The sequence below is a fragment of the Peromyscus eremicus genome, chromosome 3 (genome assembly GCF_949786415.1).
Source record: "Peromyscus eremicus chromosome 3, PerEre_H2_v1, whole genome shotgun sequence".
Classification (NCBI taxonomy): Eukaryota; Metazoa; Chordata; class Mammalia; order Rodentia; family Cricetidae; genus Peromyscus; species Peromyscus eremicus.
The window spans coordinates 9,126,984-9,146,745 of NC_081418.1; the positions used below are offsets into that span (position 1 = coordinate 9,126,984).

The following is a 19,762-nucleotide window of genomic DNA, read 5'->3' on the forward strand; positions in this document are numbered from 1 at the left end:
GTGGTGAGGAGGCACAAACATGCAGGTATACACATGTGCCACTGTGTATGCCTAGTTCAGAGGACAATTTGTTTCAGCCTGTTCTCTACACCATGTAGGTTCCGGGATCCAACTCTGGTTGTCAGCTTTGGGAGCAAACACCTTTACCCCAGGAGCCTTCTCAACAGGCCCCGCCCCCATGGTCTGTAAAAGCAAAGAACTAATCAAATTAGTATGAGTGCATGCCTGAACCAAGGATTCACAGGCACTCGAAAACGGAAGCCACTAAAACAGCTACAGGATGTGCAATTATGCAAAACAATAATAAAAAACCTGTTTACCTCGATGTTGTGAACACTCCATAGACAATCGGATTTTTAGGATCTTTAGAGTTCATTAAGAAGACATCCTCTGTTTGAAAACACAATCAGAAAAAGTTCTTATTATTTATTTTACATCCCAGCTGCAGTTTCCCCTCCCTCCTGCCCGCCCCCCAGTCTCTGCTCCCCACTCCTCCTCTGTTCCCACCCCTAACCCCCAGTCCACTCCTCTGTTTCTGTTCAGGAGCGGCAGGTCTCCCATGGATATCAAGAAAACATTGCCTATCAAGTTGCTGTAAGACGACTAAGCATATGTCCTGTGCATCAAACATCAGCCACTTACGCAATTCATCGAAATGGGTGTCAATGCCATTTGGGCCTGGCACGGAGCAAATCAGGCGTGCCTTCAGGAACGTCGTCCATTTATTCACAAGACTTCTGTGTCCGCCAAAGTCATTCTGAAAGGTAACACAAGCTACTCTATAGAGCAAGCATGCACAGTAGTGTGAAATAGTCTCTATTTCCCATTTCTTAACGTCAGGCACATGAATGCAATTCTTCATTTTTTCTGTTCAATTTTTTAAAAAGGCATCTTTCTTTGCAACCAAGAATTTTCCCATTCTTCATTTTTCAAATGTGATATAGCCACTCTGAATGACTGCATATAAACTATTATCTTACTTACTATAATTTGCTCAAATTTTTGATCCAATGTTCAGTAAAGGGAATGTCCATAATAGTCCTTAAATGTTACACTTGTCCATTAATAAGAATAGATTAGCCAATTTGGAATATACACAGTATGAAATATTACTTAGCCATTTAATGTGATTAAACCAAGAGGACATGATAGTTAAATTCAGCCAGATATATTAATATAAATATCACATGACCCCAAGTAAAAATGAGTCCAAAATGTTGAATTCACAAAAGCAGTGTATAGAATGGTGACCCACCGAGCCTAGAACAGCAGAATTTGAAGACAAACTGGCCAAAGGATAGAAAATGTTGAACACACAGGAAGAACAGGTTTAAGATATCTGTTATACAGCATGATCGCTACAGGCAGTTTTAATGTTATATTCTTAAAAAGTTGTTAAGTATGATTTTTAAGTATTGTTACCACATAGAATAAAAACATATGATTTAAAACATGTATTGATTTGCTTGATTTATCCATTTATAAATATCAAAATGATATGCTGTATGTGACAAATGTATGCAACCTTTGAAACTAAAACAGTTTTAAAGGAAATTCCCTCTTCCACTCTGTACTATCACTTAATGGACAATTATTAATATTATGTTTGTTCTGTGTTAGGCTAGCTCTCCCTCTTCCTACTGAGCCAGTTTTTTCTTTGAATCTTACTGAATTCTGCAGCCTGAATCAAGGATGCTACTGGGTATAAAATAGGCCTTTACTGGGTATCTATTGAATGAATGATGAGTACATTGCTTATTATCTTCACTGACAATAAATCCACCCACCAAAAAGTCATGCTACTAACACCAAACACAACCAAACAGTTTGTGGTATAAACATATAAGTATTGAAACTACTTACACATTGTAACCAGTAGGTTGAGAAGATATTCCTTAGAAAGAATTTTTGAAAATATCTTATTACTGCAAATAACTTAATTGTAATGTAAATGTAACTTTGAATTCTATTGCAAAGGTATGTATTTACCAGAAGACACTATCTTTTTTTTTTTTTTTTTTTGGTTTTTCGAGACAGGGTTTCTCTGTGTAGTTTTGCGCCTAAGAAGACACTATCTTTAAAACAAGTTTATATGTACAAATGTTGCAAGAACAGTTTCCTTAAAATTAGAACATTCATTTAAATTCTGTTTATCTAGTGTTTATATTATGCAGCTTTTTAAAATAACTTTGTAGCTAATTCTTTAAACTTACTTATTTTTATAAAAATGTCTGATTTATTTACATGAAGTTTTATGTTTCCAAATAATAAAGGAGGCTTTTTAGAAATCAATTGTACTATATCATCAGATCATAATGTGATAAGAAAGAGATCAGAAAGACACCACAGATTTTTTTTCCTTCTATCACACTATAATGTAACATTACATCATATTAAATACTGAGTCCTCTAGAAAAATAAATATCAGATCACCTAATCTAGGCATTTGTATGTGTTTGAATAAGAACCAATGTATATGATGGAATTATCAATTTGTAAAAATAAGCTGTCTTAATTTTGTCTCATTATTCAATGTTTTATCTGTATTCCGATACCAATTACCCATTCAAAACTTAGTGCCGGGCAGTGTGGCGCACGCCTTTAATCCCAGCACTCAGGAGGTAGAGCTGGGCGAATCTCTGTGAGTTTGAGGTCAGCCTGGTCTACAGCCTGAGTTCCAGGACAGGCTCCAAAAGCTACACAGAGAAACCCTGTCTCAAAAAAACAAAAATCAAAACAAAACAACCCTTCCCCCCCCCAAAAAAAAAAACTTATTAGTGTAGAAAACTGCTGAATCTGAAAATGAGGAGGTATATTATTCTAGGTAATAATTTATACTTATTCATGCAGGAAAATACTTTCTAGTTCATGGTTTGAAAACAAAATAATGAATGTAATGTTACCTCATGATCCCTAACCATATCTCTATTTGTACGGTTGACCTTACAACTATCTCAAAAGTATTAACTATAATATATTTTCCATCATTTTAACATTTAAATATTTGTCATTAGATACATTTTAAACTCTTCTACATCAGCGGAAAGTAAAATGAAATGAAATTGTAAAAGAACAATGCATTTTTTTTTTTTTTTTTTACCTCACCTTGCACATCTGACCAATTCTAGCATGAGTAGCTTTTCCAGAATGTTCTCCATCTATTGCATTTTCTCGGAAGAAAAAATACACTTTGTCATCTTCAGGGTTGTCACTCTCTGGGATGAGATGGGCACTGATGAATCTAGGATCTGAGAGAAACGTCGTATTTGTTAATCTGCAGTGATAATGAATAATAACGTTCTACAGGGTTGATTTATACTTTCTTCGGACCCCTCTGTTGTGTGTTAGGACAGTAGGATTTCCTTGCTTAACTCACTTTTTGAGCTCATTTCACCGATGCCTGTCTGTCCATTATGAATTTATTATAAATTATATTTATCTCAACAAAAGCCATTTAATTTTGTTCAGAGGGTTAGAACAAATAAATTATTGATTATCAAAATCCTTTGCAATCTTGAGTGTTATCAAGTGTTCTTTGTTGCTGTATGTGGTTATTCCTCCTTTATTTTATTGATTAGTTCCTTTCTGTCTTCATTAAAGGCTTGATGGGGGCAGAGGCGAAATTCATATAAAGCAGCAGAACTGCCTGTTCCCACTCACTTTCCTGTTCCCAACTCAGAATATGGCAACATCATTTTACTATTCAGACCAAATGGGGTGGCTTCTGAGACTCTGATCTTGCATTCTGAGTTCTGTCTAGGAGTACATCCCTATGCATAATCACTTCATATCACGACTCCAAGGCCCACGCTGCCCACACAGATCGTTAAACACTTTCTCAAACAATCTGCTCCTGGTTCACTGACTTCCATATTTCTTCATGCAACACCCAGAGTGAGCCGCTCCGTCACCTTTGTCTCTAGTCACTCCATGCTCTTCACCACTCATTAAACAATAAAATGAAAACACTAAGGATAACCAGGGGCTGTGACCTTTCCTGTGCTAACTGACACACATTTTCTTCTGCATGCTTTTTCTCCCCACCTTCTCCGGGACAGCAATTCTAGCACCAATCCTGGTTCTCAACATGCTCTGCTCGACCTGTCCCGTTTGGAGCCCGTCCCTCCGGGTAACTCTGCTTTCAGCTAACCGCAGGCTCAAATCCAACAAATCCTTCTATCCTCAGGTCTGTCTTCAAATATCATGTTACTAGGTAGAGCCCTGAAACCCCTGTTTCTCTCTATTTATTCTATTATGTATGTTTTCCCCAACACCATTGATTGTTTCATCTGACTCATTCTCTTTTATTTTTATTTATTTATTTATTTATTTATTTATTTATTTATTTATTTATTATTTTGCAATATAGTTCAGTTCTATATATCAGCCACGGATTCTCTTGCTCTCCCCCCTCCCACCTCACCTCCCCCCTCCCCTTCCCCCCAGCCCATCCCCCTATTCCCACCTCCTCCAGGGCAAAGCCTCCCCCACGGACTGAGATCAACCTGGTAGACTCAGTCCAGGCAGGTCCAGTCCCCTCCTCCCAGGCCGAGCCAAGCGACCCTGTATAGGCCCCAGGTTTCAAACAGCCAACTCATGCAATGAGCACAGGACCCGGTCCCACTGCCTGGATGCCTCCCAAACAGATCAGGCCAATCAACTGTCTCACCCATTCAGAGGGCCTAATTCAGTTGGGGACCCCTCAGCCATTGGTTCATAGTTCATGTGTTTCCATTCGTTTGGCTATTTGTCCCTATGCTTTATCCAACCTTGGTCTCAACAACTCTCGCTCATATAAACCCTCCTCTTTCTCACTAACTGGACTCCCAGAGCTCCACCTGGGGCCTAGCCTTGGATCTCTGCATCCAGATCCCTCAGTAGTTGGATGGGGTTTCTAGCACAACAATTAGGGTGTTTGGCCATCCCATCACCAGAGTAGGTCAGTTCGGGCTGTCTCTCGACCATTGCCAGCAGTCTGTTGTGGGGGTATCTTTGTGGATTTCTGTGGGCCTCTCTAGCACTTTGTTTCTTCCTATTCTCATGTGGTCTTCATTTACCATGGTCTCCTATTCCTTGTTTTCCCTCTCTGTTGTTGATCCAGCTGGGATTTCCCGCTCCCTCAAGCTCTCTTTCCCTCGACCCTCACCCTTCATTACCCCCACTCTTGTCCATCTGACTCATTCTCATTCTGTCTGTCTCCCTCCCTCTCTCCCTCCCTCCTTCTCCCTCTGTGTGTACATGTATCTGCATGTGAATGTTTATATGGCGGTCTCTGTCTCTCTTTTATTTAAATTTGTTATAACCTGCTTCCATCTCCACCCAAAATTACAGCAATAGCACATTTTGTTCATTCCATAAATTATGAGCTTAAACTACAGCTTAAAATGTGATAAAACTCAAGTCATTTGGGAGGAAGGAGAAGAAGTGGAAAGTGACAAACAACGTAAAATCTACTAATAATAGCAGGAAGTGTTTCAACAATCTTCAGAGTCCCTTGTTTAAAAAATACTTTTCTAAATAACTGGCTTAAACGAGTGGCTGAAGAAAGCCACTTTACAGAAAGGGGGCGCATATGAAGGAGGATCAAATGGAGAGGAGAAGGAACATGGCCTCAGTTTAGTGCATCTGAGACTGAAAGACTCATGCCTTTTCCCACATATCATGAAGAAAATAATTGGAAGCAGAGTGGTCAGATTTGAAGCTATTTGCAGTGGAGATGGTGAAAGGACCAGCAAGATGCTGGCTAAAATAGAGTGGAGTTGAGCCTTGTTATGGTTGGAACATAAAAATGCTACCCACAAGCTCATGAACACTTGGTCCCCAGCTTGCAGGGCCATTTTTGGGGTGTAGAGGAACCCTTAGCACATTGAGTCTAGCTGGAGGAAATGGACTGCTGGGGAGAGAGCCTTCAGATTGCCCTCATTTCCTGTCACTTCTCACTCTAAACACAGACCTTCCCTGACATGGACTATAGCCCTTAACTTATGAACAATTAAACCTGTTCTCCCGCAGGATGCTCTAGCTGCGTGTCTTATCGTAGTGACAGAGGAAGTAACTAATACAGACCCTACATCCGAAAGCCAAGGGGTTTAAAGTAGCAAGAAACTAAGTTGTCACTGTGGAGATGGGACTCCACGGGTTTTTTCCATCTTTCCCTCTTCAAGAACCCTTCCTTTGACTCAGTTTCCTTTTAAATTTCTTTATCTTAAAAATGGAACATATCCACAGATGCTGATTTAGAGAGCGTTAGAATGTCCTGTGTCCGTCAAAACACAGGACCACAGCAGGGGCCCCACTTCCCATCTGCTTCCCAAGTTTCACTAACTTGGTTCTTTTCTGTCTTTCACTACTATTTCCTTTCTAGGCATCAGGAGATACTATACCATCCAATCAAATGTTTGGTTGTGCTTACCTCTTGACAGAAAAAGTATTCAGAGTTTTCTTCAGCTTGCTTTCCTTTTCTTAGTTCTTGACACTGAGACTGAGTTGTTAGTTATCTAACACCATTATTTCTTTTCCCCCCATTATTTAAATTCCTCAACATATACACTTTCTAAACTTCTCTCTGGATTCCTCCCTGCCCTTCCACCATTTAAATGAACTGATCTAATTTTCCCCTATTACTTCAGGATTTTTAATCATCTTATATTTATATATAAACTCTCAAAGTCCCAAATGTTAGCAAACCATATCAACATGTTTTTCTTCTCATATCCAGTTTTTGTACTTTGTGGTTCTGGGTAAAATTCTCTGTGGATATTGCATTGCAGATTGCTTTATCTGGCCTGTAAGGTACTGGTGCACTTTCCTCTTAAAGCTGCCCCCTTCCTGCCTTTCTCATTATGCTTGGTGCTATTACCAGTGCCTTATATAAATAGTCACTTTTATCTACGTGCTCTCCACCTCCACCAGAACTCCCCTCTGCCTCCTGAATTCCTAAAACTCTTCTCTACTGTTTCACTCCCATTTCCTAAGAGCCTTACTTTTGATGACATAATCTATGTTCTTATTACTATATATCCCTGTTCTCTGCATAATCTAATTCTTCTGCTCTGTTTCCTCTAAGCTATCTTGATACAGGAATGAGTTCACATGCACTGATAGCATGCATCCCGCAGAACAAACCCCAGGTGTCAAAGATAAGATGACGGTGGTATGCATTGAGTCATGGTAGGCGAAGCAGACACAGAGACAGCAATAACACAGCTGAAGGTGATCAGTATACACACTTGAGCTAGGTCAAAATTTTTTTTTTTGAGACAGAGTTTTTCTGTGTAGCTTTGGAACCTTTCCTGGAACTCACTCTGTAGCCCAGGCTGGACTCGAACTCACAGAAACCTGCCTCTGCCTCCAGAGTGCTGGGATTAAAGGCGTGTGCCAGCACCACCCTGCTTTGGATCAAAATTTTGACTAAAAGTGTTGTGCCTAAGAGAGAAGTGTAAATGCTGCCAGTTACATTGGTCACACTGTGCCTAATGCAGAAAAGAAACGATGACAGTAAATGTTGCCCACACATTAACCTCTACAGCTCTTTCCAACAGAATGGAGCACGTTTTCCTTTCAGTGTTACTTCAATGAACTTGCTCACTACCCTGGACCTCACCAATGTCCTTCCCAGCTGTGTTGTTTGCATGATAATAAAGTAACATTTGCTCTTGCCCGTTTCTTAGCATTGAGTTCCCCATGATTCTCATTTTTATAGTTATCATGGGCACTAATCTAGTATTTCCAATTCTCTCTGGTTAGCTTATATATAAAGAAGGGTTCCCTGCCTCAGCTTCTTTTGGATCTTTCCCAGAGCACTACCCCAAAGCTCATGCTCTTGACTCTTCTCTCCTGGAACACACATTTAATTTATTTTCCCTGCATTCAGCCTCCTGTTCTCCCGAAACGGCTGTATTGTCTCATGTCTTCCAATATGTGTGGTGGTTTGAATAAGTGAACCCGATAGGTGTTGTAGAATGTTATTGTAAGATGTGTTACATTTGTTTATGCTGTGGAACATTTGTTTAATGATGAAAACATGTGTTGCGTTCTTTTATGTTGCATTTGTTTAATTCTGTGAAGCTGTGTTACTTCGCTTGTCTAAACTACCTGAACGGCCAATAGCAAGGCAGGAGAAAGGATAGGCGGAGCTGGCAGGCAGAGAGAAGAAATGGAAAGAGAAATTTGAAAGTAAAGAAGAAAGAGCAAGAGAACAAGGAGAGGAGGATGCTAGGGTCCAGCCACCCAGCTGCAAAGCCAGCCACAGAGTAAGAGTGAAAGGAAGATATGCAGAAGTAAGAAAAGGAAAAAGCCCAGAGGCAAAAGGGAGATGAGATAAGTTAAGAAAAGCTGGCTAGGAATAAGCCAAGCCAATGCTAGGCACTTATAATTAAGAATAAGCCTCCATATGTGATTTATTTGGGAGCTGGGTAGTGGGTCCCCCAAAGAGCAAAGGGATAAAAGAGATAAAGAATAAAATAACAACAACAACTAGGCTCATATATTTGAACTCTTAGTCAGCGGGGAGTGACACTGTTGAAAAGATTAAAAGGACCAAGAGATGTGGCTTTGTTGGAGGAAGTGTGTCATTGGGGGTGGGCTCTGAGGTTTCAAAAGCTCACCCCAAACTCCCAGCCCCTCTCTGCCTGTGGATCCGGAATGTAGTACTCAGCTACTGCTCCAGCAACTGCCTGCACACCGCTGTGCTTCCTGCCGTGATGATAACGGACTAAACCTCTGAAACCGTAAACAAGATCAAGTCAACGCTTTCTCTTGTAATAGTTGCCATGGTTCTGATGTCTCTTCATGACAATAGAACAGTGACCAGGACAGTATGCAAATCCATTCTCTAGCACCTGACGCATTTACTATAATTAGCATCTAAACCTCTTTTCTCATCACTGGTTTTCTTTCTCCTTCTTTTTAGTTGCTCCCATTCTTTTTTTCCTTTGTGGCTGAATATTGTTTGGAAAACAGTATACAGTTAAAAAGGTAAGTGATTTGATGAGTGAGTGAGTGAATCTCTGCAAGTAAAATGAATTAAAAGAAGGAATCACATGTCCGTCCTTTCTAAAAGTACATTTGTATTTATGCTAGGGGAGGTCAGAGGACAACTTGTCAGAGTAGCTTCTCATGTTCAAACATGAGGAGGTCCCATGGACTTTGCTTTGATTGGCAGGCTTGGTGGCAGACACCTTATATTTGCTGAGCCACCTTTATGACACAAAACGTAGAGCCAAGATTGGCCTTGAACTCATGATACTACTGCCTCTGTCTGTAGCATGTCCTAAGAGCATGTGCCACTACAAATAGATCCCTTTCTTCTTAACATGACTTGCTTAAGTTATTTTGATGGCGCAAACTCATTCTTGATTCAAATGGTTTAGTATTTGGGGTATAAAAGTATTCATGTTTCTTTAACTGAAACTACTTTGAAAAGTTATTACCCAATAATGAGTTTTCAAAATGCTCTTTTGAAAGTTTGTGAGTGTTCTTTGAAGCTAGGAAAAGCTTTCCCTCTTTGATCTGCATTAAACAATTAATGAAGTAAAATTAATTTTCTGTTTGTCATTTTTTTCAAAATTAGATTTCATCAATAAGATTAAAATAACCCAAAACATATTCCTGTGTTCTATGAGCTAAAAACAACACACATGTTGCAGCTAGAGATTGCCATTGTCCTGGGGATAAGCAAGAATTTCAGCAACTTGCCTGGCAACCAACTCTTCCAAGGCCAGCGTTTACCAAGATCATCTCAATGGGCCTGCTTCACTACTTTGTGAACTCTCCTTAGGAATCTAAGACTTTTCACGGTATCCACAAAAGAAAGCTACTGCCCAGCTGCTCTCATCAAAAGATACAGAAGGGAAAACATTAGCCAACTTGTTGGTTTTCTTTTTAAGTCTATGTCCTGCAAACTACTAAAGCCGAAAGGAAAATGTGAATTTCCATTTCTCAGATAGGAATTTTTGATTTCACTGTGGCCAAATCCATTAAAACTAACAAACATAAATAAAAAGGTCTCTTAGTAATGGAAAGCTGTAGCTTCACTAGTTACTTTTCGTTTACATGTTCTTTACTCTGTGAAGTTTGCAAAATTCCAGGTGATAAGGTTTAAATTGGCACCCTCACACACCTCGGAGTAATTTCTTGGGAGGTGAAGCAGGAAGTTGATGTGAATGTGTATTGAAATGGAAACATCAAAAGAAGATGGCAAGATCCATTCAAATGAGATCAAAGTGTGTGAATCAAACCAGCGCAAAACTTCAATATAAACACCATGAAAAGGTAAACAGAATTGGAACACATTCTCTCATTTAGGTAGCTTAAATGGCAAGCCTCTGGCGATAAGACTTTGTCTTTACAGATACTGTGGTACTTTTTGCAATGCTCTGGGCACAGGGTAGAAGCTAAATAAATAATCTGATTTATTAATCTTGGGCCAGTGCTGGTTTGTGAAGCATGGAATCTTTAGTCTCGATAATTGCAATAAATGCTGAATAAATACAAGAGTGTTTTCTCTTCATCTTTATCTCCTTCACCACCCCCTTGACATTCTTCCATATCTCATCCCACAGATGGCAGTTCTTGCAAAATTCACGTTTGGCACCACCTGCCACTTGTAACAGTACCACTCTGTTGAAATATTTTTAGCAGCTGCAAATTAAGCTGTCCTTCAGGTGCAATCTCACACTTAATGAAAATGACAACTTGGCACAGGCCACGTGCTGTGTTACCTTTATGATTCATATGAAAGCTCTAGCTTATTTAAATAATGAACATTTCTGCTGCTCTCAGCATGAGAATCAATTTGGATCCTAAGTATGTCCACACTTTGGCCAGCATTTGGCTGGATTTTTCCCCTCAACCAACAAGTTCCGTGAACTAGGGCCATGATAGATTTTTTTTTTCTGAAAATGAATTAAATGTATGTAAATGTTATTAGAGTTTCAGAGTATCTGTGCATTTAAAAGAAAGTTATTGGTTATTTTCTAGGATTTTAACTTTACATAACTCCTGAGTATAAAGGGATGGAATTAGTGATTTTGATCTCCCTTGCACAGGTACAACCAGGCCTCGTGAGTGATGCATCAAGGAACACTTAGACACTTTCAGTGAAAATATGTCAATGGTTCTGAGCAGAGCAGCAAGAATATAACATGCCTGCAGAGAAAAGAAAAACCCAAGTCACACAGTTCTTTCAATCAGTGGGGGCCCATCTAGGAAAAGGAATGTGAGGATTTAAATAGTTACTGACACATAAATGTGCACTCCTATTTTCCTAAAATTTGAAATGTGATCCCACTGACATTAAGACACCATGAGGCTCTGACACTGAGACACTATGACACTAAGATGCTCTTCTGTGATAGAAGTTACACAAAAATAGGTAGAAACCAGCCCTATTTTAACTTCACTAAATTTTTTAAGAAATATCAAGTAGGGCCATGCATGGTGCTGTAGACTTAAAGAACCAACATTTCAGAGGCTGAGGCAAGAGGATCATGAGTTCAAGGCTAACCTAGGCTACAAAACCTGTCACAGTCCAGCCTGAATTAAATATGGGGACTTGCTCCCTATCCAAGAACGAAATGTGAGTTAATGTCATCTAGACTCAGTTTCCACAAATGTCACAAAGTAGCTATCGCTGAGGAATGTTTGGAGAATATAAAAGGGGATAATGTGATTCTACATGTGTCTGTCTAAAAGCATCCCATGGGCTTTCAAAACTGCTAGTGGCTATTAATTTATAACAGTGTTTATAAAACTCTGTAATAATCTATAAAGTATAAATGTTTAAAAGTTAATGGTAGCATAAACTTTTACAGCTAGCAAAGCAAGCTGAATTAGACACGGGCTGATAAGGAAGCTATAAACCTGTTAGGAGCAACCGAGAAGAGTAAAGACTCACTGTAAATTCTCTAAGGAGTAAAACTCCATTGTTTCCAGTACTGAAGCCTCTGAAATCAAAACATTTACCAAGTTACTAGCTGAGAAGTTGGTAAAAGGAAAAAGTCATCAAAGATGACAGCCAGCAACCAGAATAGCAGGCAAAAGTGACTGCTTTCTTCCTGTAGCTTTGCCCAAAAGGGCAAACAAAAGTCCCAAAGAACCAACAGTCCAGGAACAAGGCCCAGAACATTGAGAATGCAAGGCATGTAGCTTAAGGTCATCCCGCATTCCTTGCTAACAGCATAAGCAAAGTAGATATATCATTTTTGGCTGTGGAATAGAGAGGCATCTGGCTGCCAAGGAACAGGCCTGGAATAAGTTTTGAGGCTGAGCTGGCTTGGTAGCTGTGAGCAGCCCTTGGAATAGTTTAACCCCAAGAACGTTCTAAGACCAGCCACATCACGGCAAGAGAAGGGATGATTCAAGAAGAAAATGAGAAAGAAAATAAATGAAAGCAATAGGTACTGCTGATTTCAAAGCTTCCTGTGTGGAATGGACATCATTCGGATATACCCCCACCTTGAAAGAGATTAAGATCCCGAAGATGTCAAAGTACAAGCTAGTAATTGACAGAACACGAACAGGGCCAAGGCCTTTCTCCTGCCTCAAGCCTCATCAGCTGTCTGCACCTATTGTTCTACTGTGAGCTCCACATTGCACATTAAAGCTAATTGCTGTGCTATAGGAATTAAGATACTTGTAGACATTATGAAAGACTGTGGGCAGTCTTACTGCTTTCTACTATAACTCATTAGGACTATTTGAACTGAATGGTCATAACCAGTGCAGATGTCTGCAGCATTCTTCATCCGAAGGGAAATTACAGCAGAGGAAGTAAAAGGGCCTTTGGGGTATTGGACTTATTAGCATAAACATGTGAAGTTATCAAAACCATAACTGTGGAGTGTCATGCCTTCAGCCATATACGTCAAATCACATTAATCACTTTATTTCTCTTATGAACATGGAGGAAAGAATAGTTTTCCACTTTCATCTTTATGCTCCACTTTCATCCATTTCTTCCTTGATGCCTTTTTGGAGGAAGGGAGTATCTTTTCTGTTAATTCCCACATCCTGTGTAAACCACCCACTTTGGGAAACATGCTGGTCCATCCTCTGTAAAGCCCACACTCTTCCAATCACCCTTCTTCCCACTCACCATTACACAACGTTGACACAGCATGTTTGCAAACACGCACAGACTGTGAAGCTTTTCCTGGACTGGAAAACAGACTTCATCACATGTCCTTCAACTGTCCACTACCCAACTACAACTCCAGTTTCAACTCTCTTCAAAACTCCCTGGCACCCTCCTGCCCTAGCGTCCCAGAGTCCAGAATTCTTCATTCTTTAGTTCTCCTCTACTGTAAATTGTGAGAATGTTTTGAATGTCCATTTCCTACCTTCCAAAAACACTTTCTGCAAATTTTTTAAGTGCATTTTTTCTTCATTTCTGTATTTGCTGTCCTCTTAGGCTACATTAGCATTTACCGTGGTGAGCACTGTGCTTCTTCACTTAGCTCTCTAGGGCAAGGTTCACCATCCAGCTTTAATCTGCCCTAGTTCTTAAAGGTTTTATTTTAAGATACCAGTTGAACTCTACTGAACACTACTGTACAATTGCCTTAAAGCCAGTGGCCTGCCTTCACTTATTTGCTAGTGGTAAAACAGCATGGTGGTAATCATGCTGATTAACTCAGTGTCTGTCTTGAAATTTCATTCTTAAAGTGAAAATATGGAGATACTGCAATGATTAAACAGCCTAGCAGAACTAATACAAGTGCACTTGATAAATGCTGCTGTGAACTAAGGAGCAATTTTATTGTTACCTCATTTTACTTTTGTTTCATTATTAAACCATGTTTTACCCAACAGAATCGACTTAAGAGGAACATTATTGAAGTTGACAAATGTATTCTTGAAATTGGTAGTGGAAGATTGAAGTCACACACAAAAGCAAGCAGAACCCCTCACCTCAACCCCTTTAAAACAAAACAAATCAAAACAAAACAAAAGAAAACAACAAAACTGAGGTAGCCATGAGAAAGGGAAACATTTAAATAAATCAGAAGCTAGGTAGGACTGTGTGTGCATCATTGTCCATTCTGACATGGACAAGACCCATGGTAAGGAGAATCTTATTTGCAGGGATAGACCTTAAATAAATAGGTTCTTAGATAAACCAAGTCTACAGGGACCACTGTATCAGTGGATGATTACTTGTCAAAAACTAATTTATATAGTAAATACACTTACCAGTCTTGCTTGCATTGTTTGCTTTTAAGTTACATTTGATGTGAGCAAAGTGACATAAGTGTGCGGGAAAATTGTGAAGGATTACATATAACTTCGGTGTGAAATAAATGTAAGAATTTTGAGGAAGAAAGTAATTCAGACTCCACTGTGCCCTGGGTGACGACGTGCCCTTTCCTTTTCTCCACAGGCCTTTTGGATCTGTGACGTAACCCCACTTCCCTGGGCTGTCCAGCTGTGACTTAGCAGGACTGTCAACTGCACTTGATCGGGTGCGTGGATATTCATTCGAGAATAACTCACCCTCTTCACCTGCCTCCCACCTGCTCCTCCTTTGCGGCCCCTTACCAACCCGTCATGCAAACCTCAGAAGCCCGCTACAACGCCAGCTCCTCCTTTGTCGTGACTGCCATCTTATTATGAATTTTAATTTGAAAGTGCTTCTGGAGACTTGTCATGTCTATCTTTTTGGTGTCTTAATTGGGTTTCATACATTTCCGCTCTTCTATCAGTGTTGTTTTGTAATGTTTTTATTCTGCTAAAACAATTTTTTAATCAGAATAAAAGTATTATCTCTCACATTGATAATACTTCATCACTATTTAATGTATTTGTGTCCACCAGATTTATGCCCACCCTACGTTTAACATCCTCCTTGACACAGTTTTTGGTAGGACAATAATATTACCCGGCACTTCCAGAAAATTAATCATAAAATTACCACAAATGCAAATTATTTACAAACATTATGTGTGGCATTAACTTAAATTGGGATAACTCACTGCATGCAAATTTTATCTCACAAAAATTTAGAAGTACTAAAACTACTTTGACTTCAGTTTAAAAAGGAAAGATTATTGCTGAATGGAGTCTAGTGGATGGGCAGACACAGGATACAGAATTAACTCCAAATCTGTAAAAATAGAGGTAGAGGCCTAAGTTGTTTGAAAACAAAATTCTTTAATTCTTTTTCTATTTGTCATTCTCATATTGACACATTAGAAAAAAAAATATGTTATATGACTCCTGAGACAAAAAATAACATTTTATTTTCGAACTCCAGCAAAAGTGAATTTAAGACATATAAAGATTAAGATAAAATTAAGAAGAATGAATATGCAAATTAATCATCATGAGTATTGAACAATATAATTTAATTTTCTATATTTATGGTTTTGATTCAGTTTTTAACTAGACCATAATCAGCAGATTCCAATAATGTAAATAAGTATTTGCCAAGAACATCACTTAAGGGTCTGGAGACACGCCTCAGAGGTTAAGAGCACTGGCTGCTGTTCCAAAGGACTAAGGTTCAATCCCCAGCACCCACATGGCAGCTCCCACCTATCTGTAACTCCAGTTCTATGGGTTCTGACACCCTCACACATACATACATGCAGGCAAAACATCAATGAACATAAAATTAAAAACTCAGCACTTAATCTTTGCTTAAACATTGTTGTCTTAACATGATCTATTTATATAAAAATGGTCTTGGCGTTGGGTGCTGAACTTGGGGCTTCACATACTACACATTTGTTCTACCACTGAACTATGCCTCTGGCGCCCAAACAGGCACGCTTGCATACTGTAACTTGCCAGGTGCTCAAATCAGTTCTCAAAAATAAATTAGTGATGCATAACACATAGGGGGTGATTTTTTAAACAATAAGACTTGTAGTGTTTATTTTTAATGTTAAATCTGTTAACTGACTTCTTCTTGTCAGATTGTCATCCAATGATTTTCCATTATAGTGAACACAGGAAACTGCAGGATCACCGGCCCGAGCACAAAACAGGGTTTAAGAATTCTTGGAGTACTAAAATGGAAATACCAAAGTTGAGATTAAAAATTTAAATGCTACTAATTACGGTTTGATAACTGGCAGTTATTTTCTTTTAAACTGTGCTCTGTGCTTCTTTCCTCTTGTCTTGTATGGAATTTTGGGATTTTTGTTTTTTGTTTTTTTGATACTAACTAGTTATAAGCCAAGTAACTCTTCAACAGTTTTTGTGGGAACGACATAATTATGCTTCTAGTCCTTGGATTTTGGAGTGGGTTTTCCCAGGCTCAGATTGTGTGAGTGAAATGTGATGGCTGACATTTTCAAGAATGTTGTGTACAATCATTCAGACATCTGTGGTTTATAATGCTAAATATGGAGGAGAAATATTTTGATAACTTTGTACTTAACCCAGGGACCTCACCTATAGTGTTTATTGGCTTTTCTCTAATTCTGTGCCTTCTTACCTGTAGGAAGCTGTAATATGTACAAATGTACTAGACCTTCAGTAACTAAACTCCTGCTATGAGTGTTCTCACTTGTCCTCAATCATGCTTCTGCATTCATGCTGAGCTTTTGAGTTATGGTGAGTATAATGTAGTCTGTGATTAGATTAGATTGTTCAGCCATTTGATCAACTAAAGTATTATTTCATGCAGTAAGTCTTCTCTAGGAAGAAAAAAATTAAATTATGTCTCAGTTTGTAGGCACATTCATATTCCTTTTGGGCATTCATTTTTATTTCACCTAAGGATTTCAAAGATTTAAGTCATATTTTATACCTTCCAAAATTTACATAATATTACAAATGTTTTGGGGGAAATATAATCATGTTCTTATATGTGATTTGAAAATGAATAAAATAAATTCTGTTCTAAAGGCAAAATTGTGCAGTAAATGGAGTCCAAAGTCACAAAGCAAATACGTTTTTATAAACTAAGCTGAAAAATTATTTGAACTTGAGGGAAAACTTATTGGCAAACCTTTACTCCTATGAACTGACCTTCCTGTTTAGAAAGCACCCATAATAAGAGATAATTCATATAATTGTTCTTAACCAATGACAATACCCAAACTATCCCTTCAAGGAAAATTGGCAGTTTCAAGAAACATGGCTGTTTCTAACTCACCTCATTTGAAATGAAAGCACGTTTTTCTTCCCTTTGCCAGAGAATCCATCACAGTTTTAGACAGTGTGCTTGCTTCGCTTTTTTAAATGAGTATGTGTGTGATTTATTTTTTCTAAATGTCTATGATTAATTAAGGAACTAAAACACACACACACACACACGCACGCACGCACGCACGCACACACACACACACACACACACCAAGAACAAACAACACACAAGAAGATAGAGTACAATCGTGGTTTAAATCCCACTGAGAAGGAAGGAAAACACATGAGTACCCCCTTTCACTCCCTTCTGCCATACTTCACTCACTCCTAAGACTGAGACTAGAGACCCCCAAAGGCCGAGGTACACCCTGCATACACGTATGTATCTTTATAACTATAATAATTTCACTTGGATTAACAGTCTCCCTCCATGCACTAAGAATTTCAATTTTAGTTCATTATTTCTTCATATCATATTAAGACATTTTTATCTACTCTTAATGTGTTCAAATCAACCAGAAAAAACATCTTATCTTTAAAAATTAAACAAAAGATAACATACATATGTTTATGTTTTCTTTTTTGATATTTAATTGAAGAGATTTCATATTCTAGAACCATCCTTTCCATATAAGAATTCATTTCTTATTTCCACTTAGACTCTCAGGTGCTTATTAGTATATTTATTCTTAGCTTTTGTTTTTATCCAGCCCTGTCATTCTTAATAGTATAGGTGCATATAACCTGAATAGCTTAAATCTCTTCCATTTTTGGCTGTGCTCTAACATCTTCCATAATACTATCATACAAGTTTATTGATCATCCATCTTCTACATGATCCAGTGACAAACTGGTTGGTAAAGGGAAACTGTGACCCACAGTGAGTATGCAAAACAAGTAAAGCAAGAGGAGCAGTAAGGGCCAAGGTAAGCCACCTAAAGTACAGACATGCAGTCAATTTCGACCATTTCTGTTCCCTGGGAGTAAGTCATATGGCAAATCTGGCATTTTGAGCCACAGTTTCATTAATAAAGCCTACTTTCCACATCATTCTAATAATTATTCGCTAAAACCTTTCTGAATATGCATTCACTGAAACGGTTTTCTCTGTGAAAATGTAAAGGCTGTTTCATGACAGATGGAGAAGCTATTCTTTTGGTTTCTACCCTTTTCCCAGGGCAGCCAGCAGTCTCTGGGTTCATTAAATATTTCGACACCGGCAGGGGACCTTGCCTTCCTACATGCTGGAGCCCATGCCTATGAAGAAGGAGATACCCACAGGAGAATGTGGCTTGCTTCATCACATGAAATAATGATCCAGAGACCAGGAGAGATTTAGGTCAACTGCATTTGACATGTTCTTTGGCGACCTTGTAATAGCTTGAGTGTTCTTATGGCTAGAACGTCATTATCCTGATTACAACACCAGAGACAGTGCAGCACTTACCATTTTCTGGTCAGAAAATATTTTCAAAAATACTGGGGAGTCAGGATCTTAGCAGAAACACGTTTAACCTCATTATAATTAAGAGTTTCTGTGGCTTTGTTCTTAAGAGGAAATAATAGTTTTGATTCTTAAAAAATATCTAATTAGATGGTGAAAGAAATTGAAGGCAGAAAAGCAGACCACTTATAGCACAATTTTTTAAGTGATTTGATTTTGTAGAAAACAATTATTTCATGCCCTGTTTAATCTGAAAGATCTTATTTTCTCTTCAGAAACAGTAATTCAAATTTCACACTAAGTATGCTTTGTACTTCCCTAGTCTTTGTTTTTGGTACTGCTCTTAATTATTTAAAATACATTATTACTTTTACATTTTCATATCTTATCAATGTAAATTAAATAGTAAGGCAATTTTAGTTGTATTTATGCAATTTTGAAATGTTTGTTTTTTGATATAGGGCATGCCACTTTTTAAGAGAATATATTTAACATCACACTGCACAAATATGAATCGAGATGTAATATCATGGTACAAGAGTTTTAAGTTGTAACCTCATATTTATAATTTGTGGCTTTATATTTAGAATTCATTATATTTTCTACACTAAAACCTTGCCTAGCTTTTTAAAAATATTGTTACTGTTGTATCACTTATTTTATTACTTAAAAGAAAATATTATTTCTGGCAAAATTCTGATGGAATCAGATAGAAGATAGTTAATTCAAATTAATTTAAAGGTACCTTCAGGGAAGATGTGGGCTATCATAAAATGTTTGAAAGTGTTTTAATTCTTTGTGGAATGCTTCAAGAAGTGTGGATCTTGAATGATTATTGCTGGAAAACCCACTCCTGCCATATTTTTGGTTTGTAAAACCTGAGATATCACATATTTTATATGTCTTCTTTAATAATAAATAATATAATATATTGTGGTAATTTGGTTTGTTCCATTTTAACACTTAATGTAGGATCTTGAATAGAGTACACATTCTCATTTAGTCATTCTGTATGATCTGTGAAACTCTCCCTTGAACACGTTCCGCAGGAGACATATATTGTTAATTAGTCCAAGGGGCATACATTTAGTAGCAATGTGTTTTTCAAGTTAGGTTTTCAGTGATTTAAGATATGTACAGGTAAGGTCGTTCTTTGTTTTGTGAACCACTGGAGGACAGAGTGCTTTAACTTTGGCAAACTTTTCCTTTTTCAAGAGAAGTGTG

General features: G+C 38.2%; 1 protein-coding gene across 1 annotated transcript in view; it reads right to left on the reverse strand.

The window, feature by feature from the left end:
• The window catches only part of Sema3a (semaphorin 3A), a 357,767-nt gene that overhangs the window by 46,474 nt on the left and 291,531 nt on the right, over positions 1–19,762 (reverse strand). The window contains exons 9-11 of the mRNA XM_059257268.1: positions 3,106–3,248; positions 643–757; positions 321–390 (exon numbers count right to left, since the gene is read on the reverse strand). Of these exons, the coding sequence (XP_059113251.1) occupies positions 321–390; positions 643–757; positions 3,106–3,248 (328 nt within the window). The remainder of the gene's footprint in view (positions 1–320; positions 391–642; positions 758–3,105; positions 3,249–19,762) is intronic.